Source organism: Mus caroli, unplaced genomic scaffold, assembly GCF_978045245.1.
Source record: "Mus caroli unplaced genomic scaffold, Mus_caroli_1 scaffold_3, whole genome shotgun sequence".
NCBI classification, from domain to species: Eukaryota; Metazoa; Chordata; class Mammalia; order Rodentia; family Muridae; genus Mus; species Mus caroli.
The window spans coordinates 22,102,020-22,115,863 of NW_028227258.1; the positions used below are offsets into that span (position 1 = coordinate 22,102,020).

General features: G+C 43.1%; 1 protein-coding gene across 2 annotated transcripts in view; it reads left to right on the forward strand.

The window, feature by feature from the left end:
- The window catches only part of Dapp1 (dual adaptor of phosphotyrosine and 3-phosphoinositides 1), a 50,870-nt gene extending 39,142 nt beyond the window's left edge, over positions 1 to 11,728 (forward strand). The window contains exons 4-8 of one of the 2 annotated variants that reach the window (XM_021158757.3): positions 1,603 to 1,650; positions 3,314 to 3,376; positions 4,636 to 4,721; positions 6,983 to 7,070; positions 9,407 to 11,728. In XM_021158757.3, coding sequence (XP_021014416.1) covers positions 1,603 to 1,650; positions 3,314 to 3,376; positions 4,636 to 4,721; positions 6,983 to 7,070; positions 9,407 to 9,475 — 354 coding nt within the window. In that variant the 3' untranslated portion in view covers positions 9,476 to 11,728. The remainder of the gene's footprint in view (positions 1 to 1,602; positions 1,651 to 3,313; positions 3,377 to 4,635; positions 4,722 to 6,982; positions 7,071 to 9,406) is intronic. The other variant, XM_021158756.2, reaches the window with a different exon arrangement.
- The last annotated feature ends 2,116 nt before the right edge of the window (positions 11,729 to 13,844 follow it).

Below are 13,844 nucleotides of genomic sequence, written 5' to 3' on the forward strand. Positions count from 1 at the left end.
TGAGCATTGTTGAAATGCACACGCAGGAAGTTCACCTTCACTGTTCTGACATCCGAATTCCACAAAGGGTTCTGAGCTATTTCTCATCTCTATTCTTGGAATTCCCGTGGCTCCTCTTTCTATTTGGTCGGAAGAATTCACCTCAAGAGAGAACAGTCGAGAAACTGTTAAAAAGAGCCCTGACGTCAACGTGGTCATCTCCCAGGTCTTACTTGTTTTCTTCTCTTTAAGGAAAGGTATATCAGGAGGTCACAGTAGAATAACATAATGTCCCAGGAGTTCAGTTTGTGCTGATTATGGGATTATGAAATTTTTTATCTTAGGGCCCCTGGCCTACGTAGAGTCCGAGCCATTCCCACAATTCCTTGCTGCTACCTCTGAACTAATGAAACAATCAAAGCAATGAATCCAATTAAAAACAATGGTTCATCTGTATTTCAGATCCCATTTTGAGTAGATGAAGCATTTGCACTTCTGAGTCTCTTTCCTATGGGACACGAGTCGAGTTTGCAGTGGAGAGGACCCTGTAGAAGGAAAACTATGGAATAAAACAAATATGGCCATTTCTGCCTCTTAGTTCCCTTTTTAAACTTTAAAAGCCAGAGCCCTAAAATAAAGAAATCCTTTTACTTTTCTGAATAGACTGTCCCAAATGTAGCAATCCCTCAGTATCAGTCAGTATTTCCAAGACCCTGCATGGATACCAATGACCTTAGATGTCCAAGACCCTTATCTAAAATGCTGCAGTGTGCACATAAACTATCCACACCCCCCCCCATGCACTTACATTAGATTACGTATCACACCCAAGGCAATACAAATGCCCGGAAATGACCAGTAGGATGTTTTGTTTATGGGATGGTAAGAATAAGAATCTATACATATTCATTACAGACTCTGGTTTTTTTTCTTTAAAAAAAATGTTATTTATTTAATGTATGTGACTATATAGTTGCTGTCTTTAGACACACCAGAAGAAGGCATCCAATCACACTACAGATGGTTGTGAGCCACCATGTGGTTGGTGGGAAATTGAACTCAGGACCTCTGGAAGAGCAGTCAGCGCTCTTTAACCACTGAGCCATCTCTCCAGTCCCAGACTCAATGTTTTTATCCAATATCTAAGTTCATGTCTAGTGAGCACAAGGGTATGGAGGCTGAAGGCCAACTTCCGAGTGTCAACGGCCCGTTCCATATGAGTGCTTGCTTCTACTCTAGGATTCCGACAACAGTCCGAGCTACTGGCTTTCATTGCACACTAACAAACATCACCTGTTGTTAATTGTTTTCAAGTTGCCAGCTTGAGGTAATCAAGAGCCTTTCCATCAGTGCCTGCGGATATGAAATATGTCGGATGATCCGGTCTGCAAAGTGTCTCCTGTGGCACCGGGGAGAGTTGCAAGACCTGGAGAGGGTCTGTTAAAGATCAGTGGCAGACATGTTCTTCATAGAACAGGACAGGGCAAGCCTGCAGCTTAATGTAAAGTGCTTGCCTGGAGTGAGGTCCCCCCACACCCCAGCACTGCAAGATAAGAAGGGATAGAAGCACAAGGCCAAACATGTGACAATTCTGGGCTTCATTCCAGGCCTTTTCTTTTGCAGCTGGGCACCAAAGAAGGCTATCTCACCAAGCAGGGAGGCCTGGTGAAGGTAAGGGAGTGGGGTTTGTAATCTTGTCAGATTGTTTTTTTTAAAGGAAAATTATGAACTTATCTTGAGCCACTTCTATTACCTGAGGAATGACTTGGCTGTTCTCTGACGAAGCCCTGTGTGAGTGACCTGCAGTTCATACTAAAAAGGAAGCAGTGTGCAGCGTGTTCCGTGGAAGGGTCAAGAACAAAGGGGCCAATTTGCTCAGAAACATTTCTTTCTTCTTTAAAGATTTATTTACTCATCTTATGTATATGAGTACACTGTAGCTATCTTTAGACACACCAGAAGAGGGCATCGGACCCCATTACAGATGGTTGTGAGCCACCACGTGGTTGCTGGGACTTGAACTCAGGACCTACTGGAAGAGCAGCCAGGGCTCTTAACCACTGAGCCACCTCTCCAGCCCTCTGTTTACTGAAAGGTAGGCCAAACACATCGCTGGTGCTTAAGAAAAATTACATTATAAAATACCAAAGTAAACACAGTCTACAAATCCAGGGCCCCTGCCTGCTCCCTGCTGGCAATTGTACCTTTAAAGCTCTCTTTAATTTTCACATGTCATAGCCATGGTCATGCAATGTGTTAGCTCCTGTCTATTTGAGAGTCAGAGTCCTGCCCTCTCTCCTGTAAACCAGGCTGCTTGAGTCTAATCTATTCGTGCAGTTATCCGTGTCCTTACTAGACTGGATGCTCACTGAAGATGGGAGACATTCATTTTTTGTAGCCTGCTTATTGATTCATTTGTTTCATATCCAGAGAGGGTCTCCTTCACAGCCCAGGCTGACCTCAAGGATACAGTCTTACTTCTCAGCAACCGCAGTGTGAGGATTAAAGGCATGAACAACTATGCCCGTTGAATGTTTATTCTGCAATCTTCTATTGTCTCTTTTAACTGGATGCACTGCCAGCTGAGACAGATCAGGGCATTATTCAGACATAGGAAGGAAATAGCAGCAACAGTTTCTGCTGTTGAGTCCAGAGAAGATTCAGAGTGTCACGTGATTAAAGGATCCTAAACTTCAACTGTATCAGCTTTAAAGTAATAATAATAAATAATAATAGATGACATTACTTTATATGCAATGGGTAAATATGCATTATATATAAATGAAGTTTCAAGAGTATACACAAAATATACATAAATTTCTGGGGTGGTGACATAGCTCACAGAAGGGTCTCAAAGTTGATACCAATTTTTATTATAGCATTAATAAAACAGAAACGTAAGTGGCTTGTTATAAATCACCTTGAATATTTAAAACACCTGGTTCTATTCATTTAAATAAACTAGTGGTATTTCTGTTGTGATCTTGGAACATAGAGTCATCTTATTTTTTTATAAGTATTTTGAAACTTTCCTCAAAAAAAATACCCCAAAATATTTTAGGCTTATTTCATCTAATCCTTTATATACTTTTTTTTTATTATTAGGTATTTTCCTCATTTACATTTCCAATGCTATCCAAAAAGTCCCCAATACACTCCCCCCCCCACTCCCTCATAAAGTTGCAAAGCTTCTGCAAGGCAAAAGACACCGTCAATAAGACAAAAAGACCACCAACAGATTGGGAAAGGATCTTTATATATTTTTAAAATGAAAATAAACTATCAAGTTTAGATATTACATTCTTGTATTCAAACTTAAATTTTCTCCCCTCAGACCTGGAAAACAAGATGGTTCACTTTGCAAAGGAACGAACTGAAATATTTCAAAGACCAGATGGTGAGAAAGACATGCGTACCCTCCCCTCCCCCGCCTCCACTCTTCCCTCTTCTCTCACCCTTACCCCACCCCCACGCCGCTCCTTAGGTGTTGGTTCTAGACATCCTCTGAAACAAGAGTCTAGAGACCCAAGATCTTTTCAATGTGTATTTAATTATGAGGGGGCGGGGCACACTGGCCACAGAGTTTGTTCGGAGATCAGAGACAACCTATGGAGTTGCATCTCTCCTTTCAATAAGCAGTTCATGGGAATCAAACTCGGATTATCAAGCTTGATTTGACCACAAACGTCTTTACCTACTGAGCCATGTTGCCAGCCCAGAATCGGGGCTCTTGATCCTGATCTATTCTGACTCTGCTAAAATGAGGGCTCTCTCCAGAGGCTGCTAATTGGTCAGTGCAGCTGTCGCTCTCCGCAGTATTTAGCTCCCTCTGCTTGGGACAAAGGATTCTTCCCTTGCCATTCTTGCCTAGGAGGCAATTTCCCCTTGCCTTAAATGCATATCCAGGGCTGGAGAGATGGCTCAGTGGTTAAGAGCACTGACTGCTCTTCCAGAGGTTCTGAGTTCAATTCCCAGAAACCACATGGTGGCTCCCAACCATCCATAATGGGATCTCATGCCCTCTTCTGGTGTGTCTGAAGACAGCTACAGTATACTCATATAAAAATAAATTAAAAACATCTTTTAAAAAAATCGCCGTTCTCGTTAAAATAAATAAATAAAAGTATGTCTAGTGCCCAGGTTCATTTTATCATGCCAACTTAAAATGATTTATTTTCTTTATACAAGAGTTCAGCAATAGTAGAAGTTTCTAAAAGATGGGAGAAAATATGACTCCTTCCTTAAAAATCTACATCGATCTGATGTAAATTGACAAAAGGGGCATCTTTTTTTTTTTTTTACAAAAAATAAAATTATTTTATTTTTAAATAACCTGCATGAACATGTGCCTGTGTGGTAGTATGTACCCATGAGTATTGGTACCAGGCCAGAGGCATTGAACCTGTTGGTGCTAAAGTTACAGGCAGTTTTAAATTGCCTGGTATGGGTGCTGGGAATCGAACACTGATCCTCTGGGAGAGCAGATCACCCCCTTAACCACTGAGCCATCTGTATGACCCCGCAATGTCTTCCCAGTGCTTAATCTATGAAAAGCTAGATCCCAAACCCCAGCATGTGTCTCCCCTGTGTCAGGCTTTGTTAAGGGATGGACACGCGCATGTGTTTATTTATGTGACATTTTGTTTTGTTTTTCAGTCACCAGAACCAATTCGGATCCTAGACCTAACAGAGTGCTCAGCTGTTCAATTTGATTACTCACAGGAACGAGTAAACTGTTTCTGGTAAGATAGATTCATAAAGGAAATGTTTCTAAAAGTCTTTTAAGCCAAGGACTAAAAAGCTATCTATCTTCACGTGTACACATCTGGATGGAGGGACAGGGACCTAACCTCACACGACAGTGTGGCATGCTAGGAGTGCCTCCAGCAACACAGGCCACAATACCTCCTCTAATGTGGCTTCAACCAAGAGGCAGGCTATCTAGGTTCAGGCTGTGCACCGCGCAACAAGGACACACTCATTCATTCGTCCATTCATTCACATCATAAGCAACTTTACTGCTTTGAGATTTTCCTCTCAATTTTAACTATCATTTCACTGACTCTGGTGATAGATGGGTCTGTCTTGTTTGGGCCCCATGTGACCCTAGCAGCAGAGGAAATGTTTTGCTGTGCTATGATCAGTATATCGGGATATCAGTATAGGTATTTCTGGGATGGTGTCCTGACAAAAACAGGTGTGTCTTCTTTTCCACCACCTTTTGTTTGAAAGTTTGTCAACCGTATGCAGGCTGAAAGATGTAAGCTATTCTCCCTCTACGTCAGCTCACTCAGCCCTTGCCAGATTTTACGACTGCTTTCAGCCATCACTTCTTTTCCTAAGCCCCTAAGCCGGCTAGAAGAAAGCTGCAAGGATACAGTATCTTGATTGTGGAGGTTCTGGGAATAAAGATATTAGCTATAAGCCGGGCGTGGTGGCGCACGCCTTTAATCCCAGCACTCGGGAGGCAGAGGCAGGCGGATTTCTGAGTTCGAGGCCAGCCTGGTCTACAAAGTGAGTGCCAGGACAGCCAGGGCTACACAGAGAAACCCTGTCTCGAAAAACCAAAAAAAAAAAAAAAGATATTAGCTATAGAACTGTAGTTTCATTGTTACACAGAGAAAGTGAGCAACTTTCTGCAGCAACGAACAACAGACAGCTTGTTAATGCCTGTCTATGATCTAACCCAGGTTTGATTTTCTTTAAGTAACAACTTGAGAAGCGGGTGGACTGTGACAAGGTCCCAGGGAGGGCGTGGTCTCTACCCTTCTCTTGACTCTTCCCAGCTGGCTCCTTCAGATCCAAGTGGCTACTTTCGCCCCGAGTGTTTTCACAGACAGGAAGAAAGATGTATCAGCTCTGCCCCATCCTTTGTACCAGGAAAGTCAGTGTTGCCCTGGAAACGTTGCCCTGTGAGGCTTCTGCTGGACCCACTAGCCGCCACGTAAACAGCCATCCCTAATCATAACTGGCTTAAACTAATTACATTTAGTGTCAGGGCTTCTGTTTGCAAGAGGAAAAGGAAGATTTGTATAAATTTATAGAGCAACTCACGCCTGCAAGCTGGGGGTATCAGTGACATCCAGGAACCAGTTTACACTCGGCACCCTGCACAGCGTGTAGGATATCAAGATCCTCTCTCCCCACCCCCATCTCCTCAGCCACCCACCCACCCATAGGCAAGAGAGCTACAAGATGTGCTGCTCTGGCATTAAGGTGATAGAAACACTTCTGAATTTCAGCTCCAGGAAGGAGGATCAGAGTTCGAGGTCACCCTCTGCTATGTAGCAAGTTCAAAGCCAGCCTAGGATACATGGGCGTTGAGGGGGAGACAGACAGGAGAAAAAAAAATAGTGTTTGTGTTTTGATTGTAAGGATAGAAAGAATGACCAGGCTAACCTTATAACTCAAATGATTTTGACTAGTCACAGGCAGCAAAATGAAAAATTATCATCTACCTTCCCAAGCTTTTGTGATGAAAAAAAAATCTTTTTTAATGGCAGAGACTAACCCGTGGTAAGGAATGGGTCTAACCCCTTTTTCTATTCTGTTTTTAAACTGACTACATCTTCAGGAGGAAGTGGTACCCTCCTTAAACCAGCCAGAAAAAATGAGCTCGTCAGCATGCCCTCTTCTCTGCCTGGCTTGTCGTTTGACACACACAGAGGCTCTGGACCCATTGCGGAGCTCAGCTGAGTAAACTTAAGTTCCACAGAAGACAAGCGCCACAAAAGACTGTGGGTGTGACCGGGACATACACTTCTTCTTTGAAGTCTCCTGGGAGAATATAAATCTCATCTACAACGACACAAACTTAAAACCTCCTAGGCACTTCTGCAGTTGCTGACAGAATGGCTCTGCACACACCAATTCTTCAACGCTACCATGCTAATTAGGGGAGTCCTCAGCAGGCCTTCTCCCTGGGAGGCACTCATACTGTGCAGTCAGGGTATATACAGCGAGTTATACCAACCACCTCACATTGTTTCTTTTGTTTCATCAGCCTAGTGTTTCCATTCAGGACATTTTATCTCTGTGCAAAGACGGGAGTTGAAGCCGATGAATGGATCAAAATACTGAGATGGAAGTTGGTGAGTTATAAAAGTCCCCAGATGTCCAGTCTTCTTGGTAACTAACATGTGGACTCCAAGCACACACCAGTTGTCAGAGCGGGCTTGAGAACCAAAGGGAAGGCTCTTGGCCGTTTTGTGGAGTAATCTACGTTCTTAATGGATATCAAAGGGAGGGAGGGGGTTGTAAGATTTATTCTCAGCCTATCCTCAGCCACAGTCAGTCTTCTGGTAAGGTGTACTGGTTATTATCATTTCCTTTGGAAGAGAATATTTGGATTGGAAGGTCTCAGAGAGGGACGATGACATATGTATGCTTTAACTTGGAGAGCCTTTTAAATTGTCTCGGAGGGAGACTAGGGAGTAATTCGGTTTCTGGTGTAAACACTTTGTATGGATATTACTAAATTTCCAAATTACCAAAGGTGTATTTTCTTTCTGCTCTTACTTTTTCCCCGGGCACATTATAGAGAGTGGATAGCTGAGTGAAAGCATTCTAGTGTTTCCTGTAAGCTTTCTATATTAGTCTGGTGGTTGTTCCTCTCATGAAGTAATGAGGCAGCTGCTTATGAAGTAAAGGACGCTCCCAGTTCTTGAGATCCAAGGGCATCGCACTCCCATGAGCCTCTGAAGTAGACCTTTTGGTGGGACATAAAGACAGGGACTTGTGGAGGATGGAAACCATCACACTTCCAAACAGGAAGCCAGAGATATACTGGGGGTGCGGTCAAGTTCAAACATCTAGAACTCTCTTCAGAACAGTTCTCACTGCCAAGGGCAGTGCACAGTGACCTCAGGACTTCCAAGTAAGTCTCATCAATGCCACCACCCTAGGGACCAAGCCTTTATCCGTAGGTCACCAAAACATACTGTCTTGAAACCCGTGGTGTGTTCAAGGCAAGACATCTTTTTCCTAATGTCTGTGTGTGGTTGTGTGTGTGTATGTTCATAGAATCTATAGGCATGTCTGAGAATGGATATCCTTAAGACCAAGCTTGTAGCTCAGAGGTAGGAACACTTCTCTCTGGAAAAAAAAAAAAAAAAAAAAAAAAAGAGGCTGGTTCTTTTGTTTGTTTTGTTTTGTCTTTTTTGTTTGAAATCCAAGTTAATACAATGATCATTTTGAGACTGCTCTCATGCTGAATATCAGTGGGGAAATGCCTTGTCATGGCAAAATGTCTGGGCTGAAATGACTCCTATAAAAGTAACTTTTATTCATCTAATGTAATTGTCATCTTGCAGGCTTACTGCTTCTGTCTTGCTAACCTAGACTTCTGGGAGTCTTATCTGGGTCTAAAATGTTTCCAGCCCTCTGACACTGCTGAATAAACTCATCCCTTCCTAGTTCTTTCTGATCTCTGGCTGGCTGATTCAACTCAGCTGTTCTGACTCAAACTTCTTTCCACGATGACTGACTCAATCTGGCTTCTCTCAGCTTCTTCTGAATTTTCTTGCTTGGGCTCAAAGGAACTCTAGCAATCTGTTCTAATCTTCTTCACCTGTGAAGAAGATTAGAAGATTTCTCTCTGGAAAAAAAAAGACGCTCAGAGGTAGGAACCTCTTCTTTTCCTGTTCCGTCTTCACCTGTGTCTATCTTGTTCTTCCTCTACAGCCTGTCTCTGTAAAACTCTCCTAGTAAAGCTACCTCCTTTCTCTTCTTCTCCCTCTCCCCTCTCTCTCCACCGTCTCTCCCTCCCCTCCCCTCTTCTTCCCTCTCTCTGTACTGCTCTCTTAAGTAGCTTCCCTTTCCTCTCTCATGAGAGTTGGGCAGATTCTATTCTATCAAATCTTTCTCTGATTCACTACTTTGTCTGCCACTCAATTAGATACCACTAAATAACACAATCTCAGGGTTCACAGTGTGATCAGATATCCCGCAACAGGCTCCATTTCTAATTCCATACATTTTGTCATTATCCAAATGACACGTGATTATTATGCAAAATTTAAATGAAAAGCAGTTCAATGTATACTTTCAGACTTCTCCCTGGGCAAATGGATCTTTAAGAACAAAATACAGCTCTTCTCTGGTGGTTTTCACCTGCCCCTTCAACCTAGCAGTATATTATCAACATCTTTCTAAGTCCCCAGCTGAAGCCAGGGTCCTCCTTTTGACTGGGTGGTAGTGTGTCATGCTTTCTCAGAAGTATTGGATAGATCCCCAAGTTGTACCTGTTGTAATAGGCACTATACAATGTCTTGAAGGAAAATTAAAAAACAAACAATAAAACTTGGTAGAGCTGTGGCAATGTAAAACTGCATAAATGTCTTTTACTGCTCAGTATGTCTTTCCTTACCATTTCCGAGTCAATATCATAAAATGATTCAATAATAGACATAACTATTTTTTATTACAGTCAAAAATAAGAAAACAGCTGGATCAAGGAGAAGATACCGTCCGGTCTCGGTCATTTATCTTCAAATAGACTTTCGTGCTCAGGGGCACGGTTGACTGTTCCAGGTGTCTGATCTGTGGCAGACTTCAGAGGAAAGCTCATTGAAGTATTTCCTCTAAAAACAAATCAAAAGTAGATCGTGGTTGGGAGCTGTATGCTGTTTGCTGATCCATGGAAAACAGCTGGCAGGACCTGGCCATCTGCTCGAGAACAGAAGCAGCATCCTGCTGATGGCGACTGCCTAGCTTCCAGGTGGAGCCACTCTCAGACACAGCGCCAGACAAGAGGTCGCTGGCTGTCCCAGTGGCTCAGGCTCATTGACTTTAGTTTCCTGGAGTCCAGCCCCAAGTCATGGTCAGCACAACTAAACTTCAGGACTTGCTACAAGCACAAGGAAACAGCAGTGCATCAGGGAGCTCCGGCTGGGCTTTAGGAAGCAGATTAAGATAATAAACACCAAGGACATTCAAAGGATGGGTTGCTTTTGTTTTGTTTATAAATGAGAACCTCAAATAGGGCTGAAGAGGTGGCTCAGCCATTAAAAGTGCATCTGCTCTCACAGAGAACCTGGATTCAGTTTCCAGGACCCAGATCGTGGGACTCATTAATGCCTGCCTATAACTCCAGGTGCGCACATACACACACACACCTACCTTTTAAAAGGCTTGGTAAGTCATCTTAGCATTTTCCATGTCAAGCTTGACAGCCTGAGTATGGTTCCCATAACTCACACAAAGGTAGAAGGAGAGAAGCAACTCCACAAAGTTGTTCTCTGACACGTATGTCCCAGCACGTATGGTCCCACATCACATACACACAAATAATAATACAAATCCAGTGGATCCTTCACGTCTAATGATAAACTGAGAACTAATGCCTTGTGGGTGACTAGGTAGGGAAAAGTATATGATGTGTGATAAAGGGTAGGAATATCTTAAATAGTAAGAAAATGTACATTGAGAAGGGCGGTAGTGAATGACTTTTAGTTTAATGCTTATCATTACAAATATACTTATAAGCACTAATTAAAACTCTTTAACTGTCATTTCTTCAAATTCATTTGGACTTCTCCACAAAGGATGTTCTCTGGCTCTTTTCCAAGGATCAGCCGTATGAGACTGGCCCTATGAGGTACCCAAACATCATTAAAGGGCAACTTCTGTTTCCAAGGAAGGGAGTAGATCAAATCTTCGTGAAATCCATGATACACAGCTGTTGCAAACCAGAAGACCAGGACTGAGGTGCAATGACATACTGGGGTTCAGAGGTCATGAACAGACTTTTAACTTCCAATCATTATTGATCTAGCTTTTTTAGAGAAGGGACACCAATGAGTGCCGAGCCAGCAAGTGGTGCAGAGCTGAAGGAACTCTGTTTTTGCAGGAAAAAGGGGCAATGGTTTTCACTTTTGTCAGTGTGACCAAGATGCTTGAGCCAACAGTGTACAGAACGATTCACTTTACTCTGTGGTTCTAAGACATTTCTGCCCATCGCGCTGGATAGGGTGTGGTACAGCTGCTCACATCAGAGCCTCAGAAAGGAAAGCAGAGCAAGGCAGTGACAGGAAAGGGAGAGGACAAGACAGAGTCCCCAGGAATATATCTTACGTGGCATGTTTCCACATTCTGCCACCTCCCAAGAGTCTGCTCAGATTCTGATCCAGGAATGGATTAACCCATCCATTATGTCAGCTCGAGCATCTCTGCATCTCTGGATCTCTGAACCGCCTTCAGGGACACACGTGGAGGGTACTTTACTCCTCTTGGTATTTCTCAAGATGGTGTCAAAATTAATTCATAGAACCTTGGTTTAATATCTTTCCCTGTTGTTTAAACACCTAAGACTCAGAAATTAAACTTTTATTTGCTTCAGAGTTTTGGGAGCTAAGGTGTGGGTCCGTGGTAAAACATCTGGCCTGGGGGCTAAGGGGATTTACTTGTTCTGTTTGTATTTTATGGAATAAAGCAACGTCATGATAAAATGAATTGTGTTAAGTTTGCAAAATAAGGAGTAATGCGTGGCTCCTCCTAAAACGTATGGCTTTTATGTTCTTAGAAACAATAATCTTTCTCTCCCACTAAACAGTCTCCTACCTTCTGCAAAAGGAGTTTATCTGTATCCTTTGGTTCTGTTCATTAAATGAAAAGTGCATGTTTTTGTGGTACATGTCCAACTTTTATAACATTTTTATTGCTTTTGAAGTAGAATAAAGTTAAGAAGACTGGCTGGTTACTAGAGATTGATATATTAGTGATTTACTCAAAACCTTGCTTGTACTGCTAGGCTTGACTTCACTTCGCTACCTGAACGGAAGAAACTAGAGAACGAGCTGAAATGTCTAGTTAATGGAGTATGGGCAGGACTCACCCCTCAGCCGAAAGGTCTTTGGCGCAAGGGAAAATGCAGTGAGTGGAGATGGTCTCTGTCTCTGGGCTACTCCACAGTTGCATGTGCCAATATCTCACACCATTCCCCTATATCGAATACACATACATGTCGAGTCTGACGAGACCTTGGTGGGGACAGAATGACACGGTTCCTGCCCCTGGGACAGGGCCAGCACAAAGCCTCCAAGAGTTTGGATGGCTGCCATAGGCATAAGGCTTGTTTGCATAATAATGTACATTTTTTACATTCTTCCTTTAAGGAATGTCCTTCCTATTAGCATTAATGACCCCATGATAATCAGAGATAGCATGAGTCCAGGAGACGAAGTTGTGGCTAATGTCTCAGCAAAACTAAATGCTGGGACCTTCAGGACAGCCTTTAATGCTGTGGAAAAGGACTCTAAAAACATGAGATTGAAAATATATAATTTCTCAGTGATGCAAAAAATAAGGATGCAATATGAATTATATGAGAGGCTTCACAAATCTCAAGGAACAGAGGTAGCTAGCTACACTATGAGCCAGCTTGTCAGATACAAAGGCAGGCAGATTCCTGAGTTCAAGGTCAGCCTAGGACGCAGCAAGTCAAAGCCCAGGTGTGCTAGAAATGGTAATCTCAACCAGCTAGCTTAGTGTCTACTTAACAGACGCAGGCAGATCTCTAAATTCTTTTGCAATGTTAACATTTTAGAAAATGTGTGCTTGCTGTTTTTTAAGAACTAAGGGGCTGTGGTCACAGGATGCTGACTCATAGGATAATCAAAAGGAAACCTGATGTAAATGACTGGATTAATATGTAAAATAAAAGACTGGGCTTATGATCTGCAGGAGAAGAGCTGTCCAGGGAATTTAGAATAGCAAGAGGGAACTAACTGCTTGGAGAACTTTCTCAAGCAGAACTGCAGATCTCCCAGGAAAGCAGATCTGAGAGGAAGATGTAGAGGAGAGAGAGGAAAAAGCTGGAAAGCTCAGACCCTCGATTGGACTTAGTGTTGTTTTCGTTGCTCCCGGACACCCCTTAGCTCAGACCCCTTCGCCAAGCTGAGGCCGGTCCCTTGGCACGCACTTATAACCCCTGATGATCTGCTCGAGAACTGATACAGCTTTCTTCTCAAGAATCTCATTCTGTTTTGTTAAAGTATTTTAAAATTTGTACTTACTGTTGTTGTGTGTGTGGCCAATCCCCAGACCTACTTCGCAGGAGAGAACTGACTCCTGAGTTGTCCTTTGACCCGTACGTGTGTACACGTGTGTATGCGCACACAACACTAAATAGGTGTGATCTTACGTTTTCTACCTTTATGTTACCTAGAGTTACCTTCCTGTCTCATGGACCGCATCACTAGTAAGAATTTCCTAGACATTGCTAAGTGGTAACTCAGACAATGAGAATTCTGTTATCTTAGTGGGTGCATCTCGTCGTTCGTTAACAGTTTATAGCTCCCTAAAGACAAGAACACGTTCTCTCGGCTTGACTTCTCCTGCTTTAGGTGGCCCCAGTTTGTGGCTCCGAGGCCTTCTGTGGGCCTCTAACTCAGGGCACCACACACTCACTTTCTCTACTCACCACTCATCCCAGATTGTACTGGAAAATGAGGGGAAGGGAAAGCAGCGGGGAACCTAAGGACAGCACCACCACTCTGTCCAGAGCAGACATTCCCAGGCGGCGGTGTCTACAGCGTGCAGCAGGAGGGATGCGGACTGGCACACAGTAGGGCATGGGGACTGAACCATTCCAGAGACAGAGTGCCGGGAGAGCCAGGGCTTGAATGGCTGATCTACTCCTGAGCCTCTCAGTCATATAAGTGGAGATCACTTCTTTCCTAGAGATTCAGCCAGGCTCACAGGGGAGGGTTTCTTTCTTTTTTTTTTTCTTTTTGACAGTTTATACTAGGCACAATCTCTAATACAATCCCTATATGAACTATTCATGGCTTATTCATGTGACTGAAGGGTAGAATTATGCCCATTAAACTTTTCAAAGTCCAAAAAAGAGGCCTATACAGAGCTCA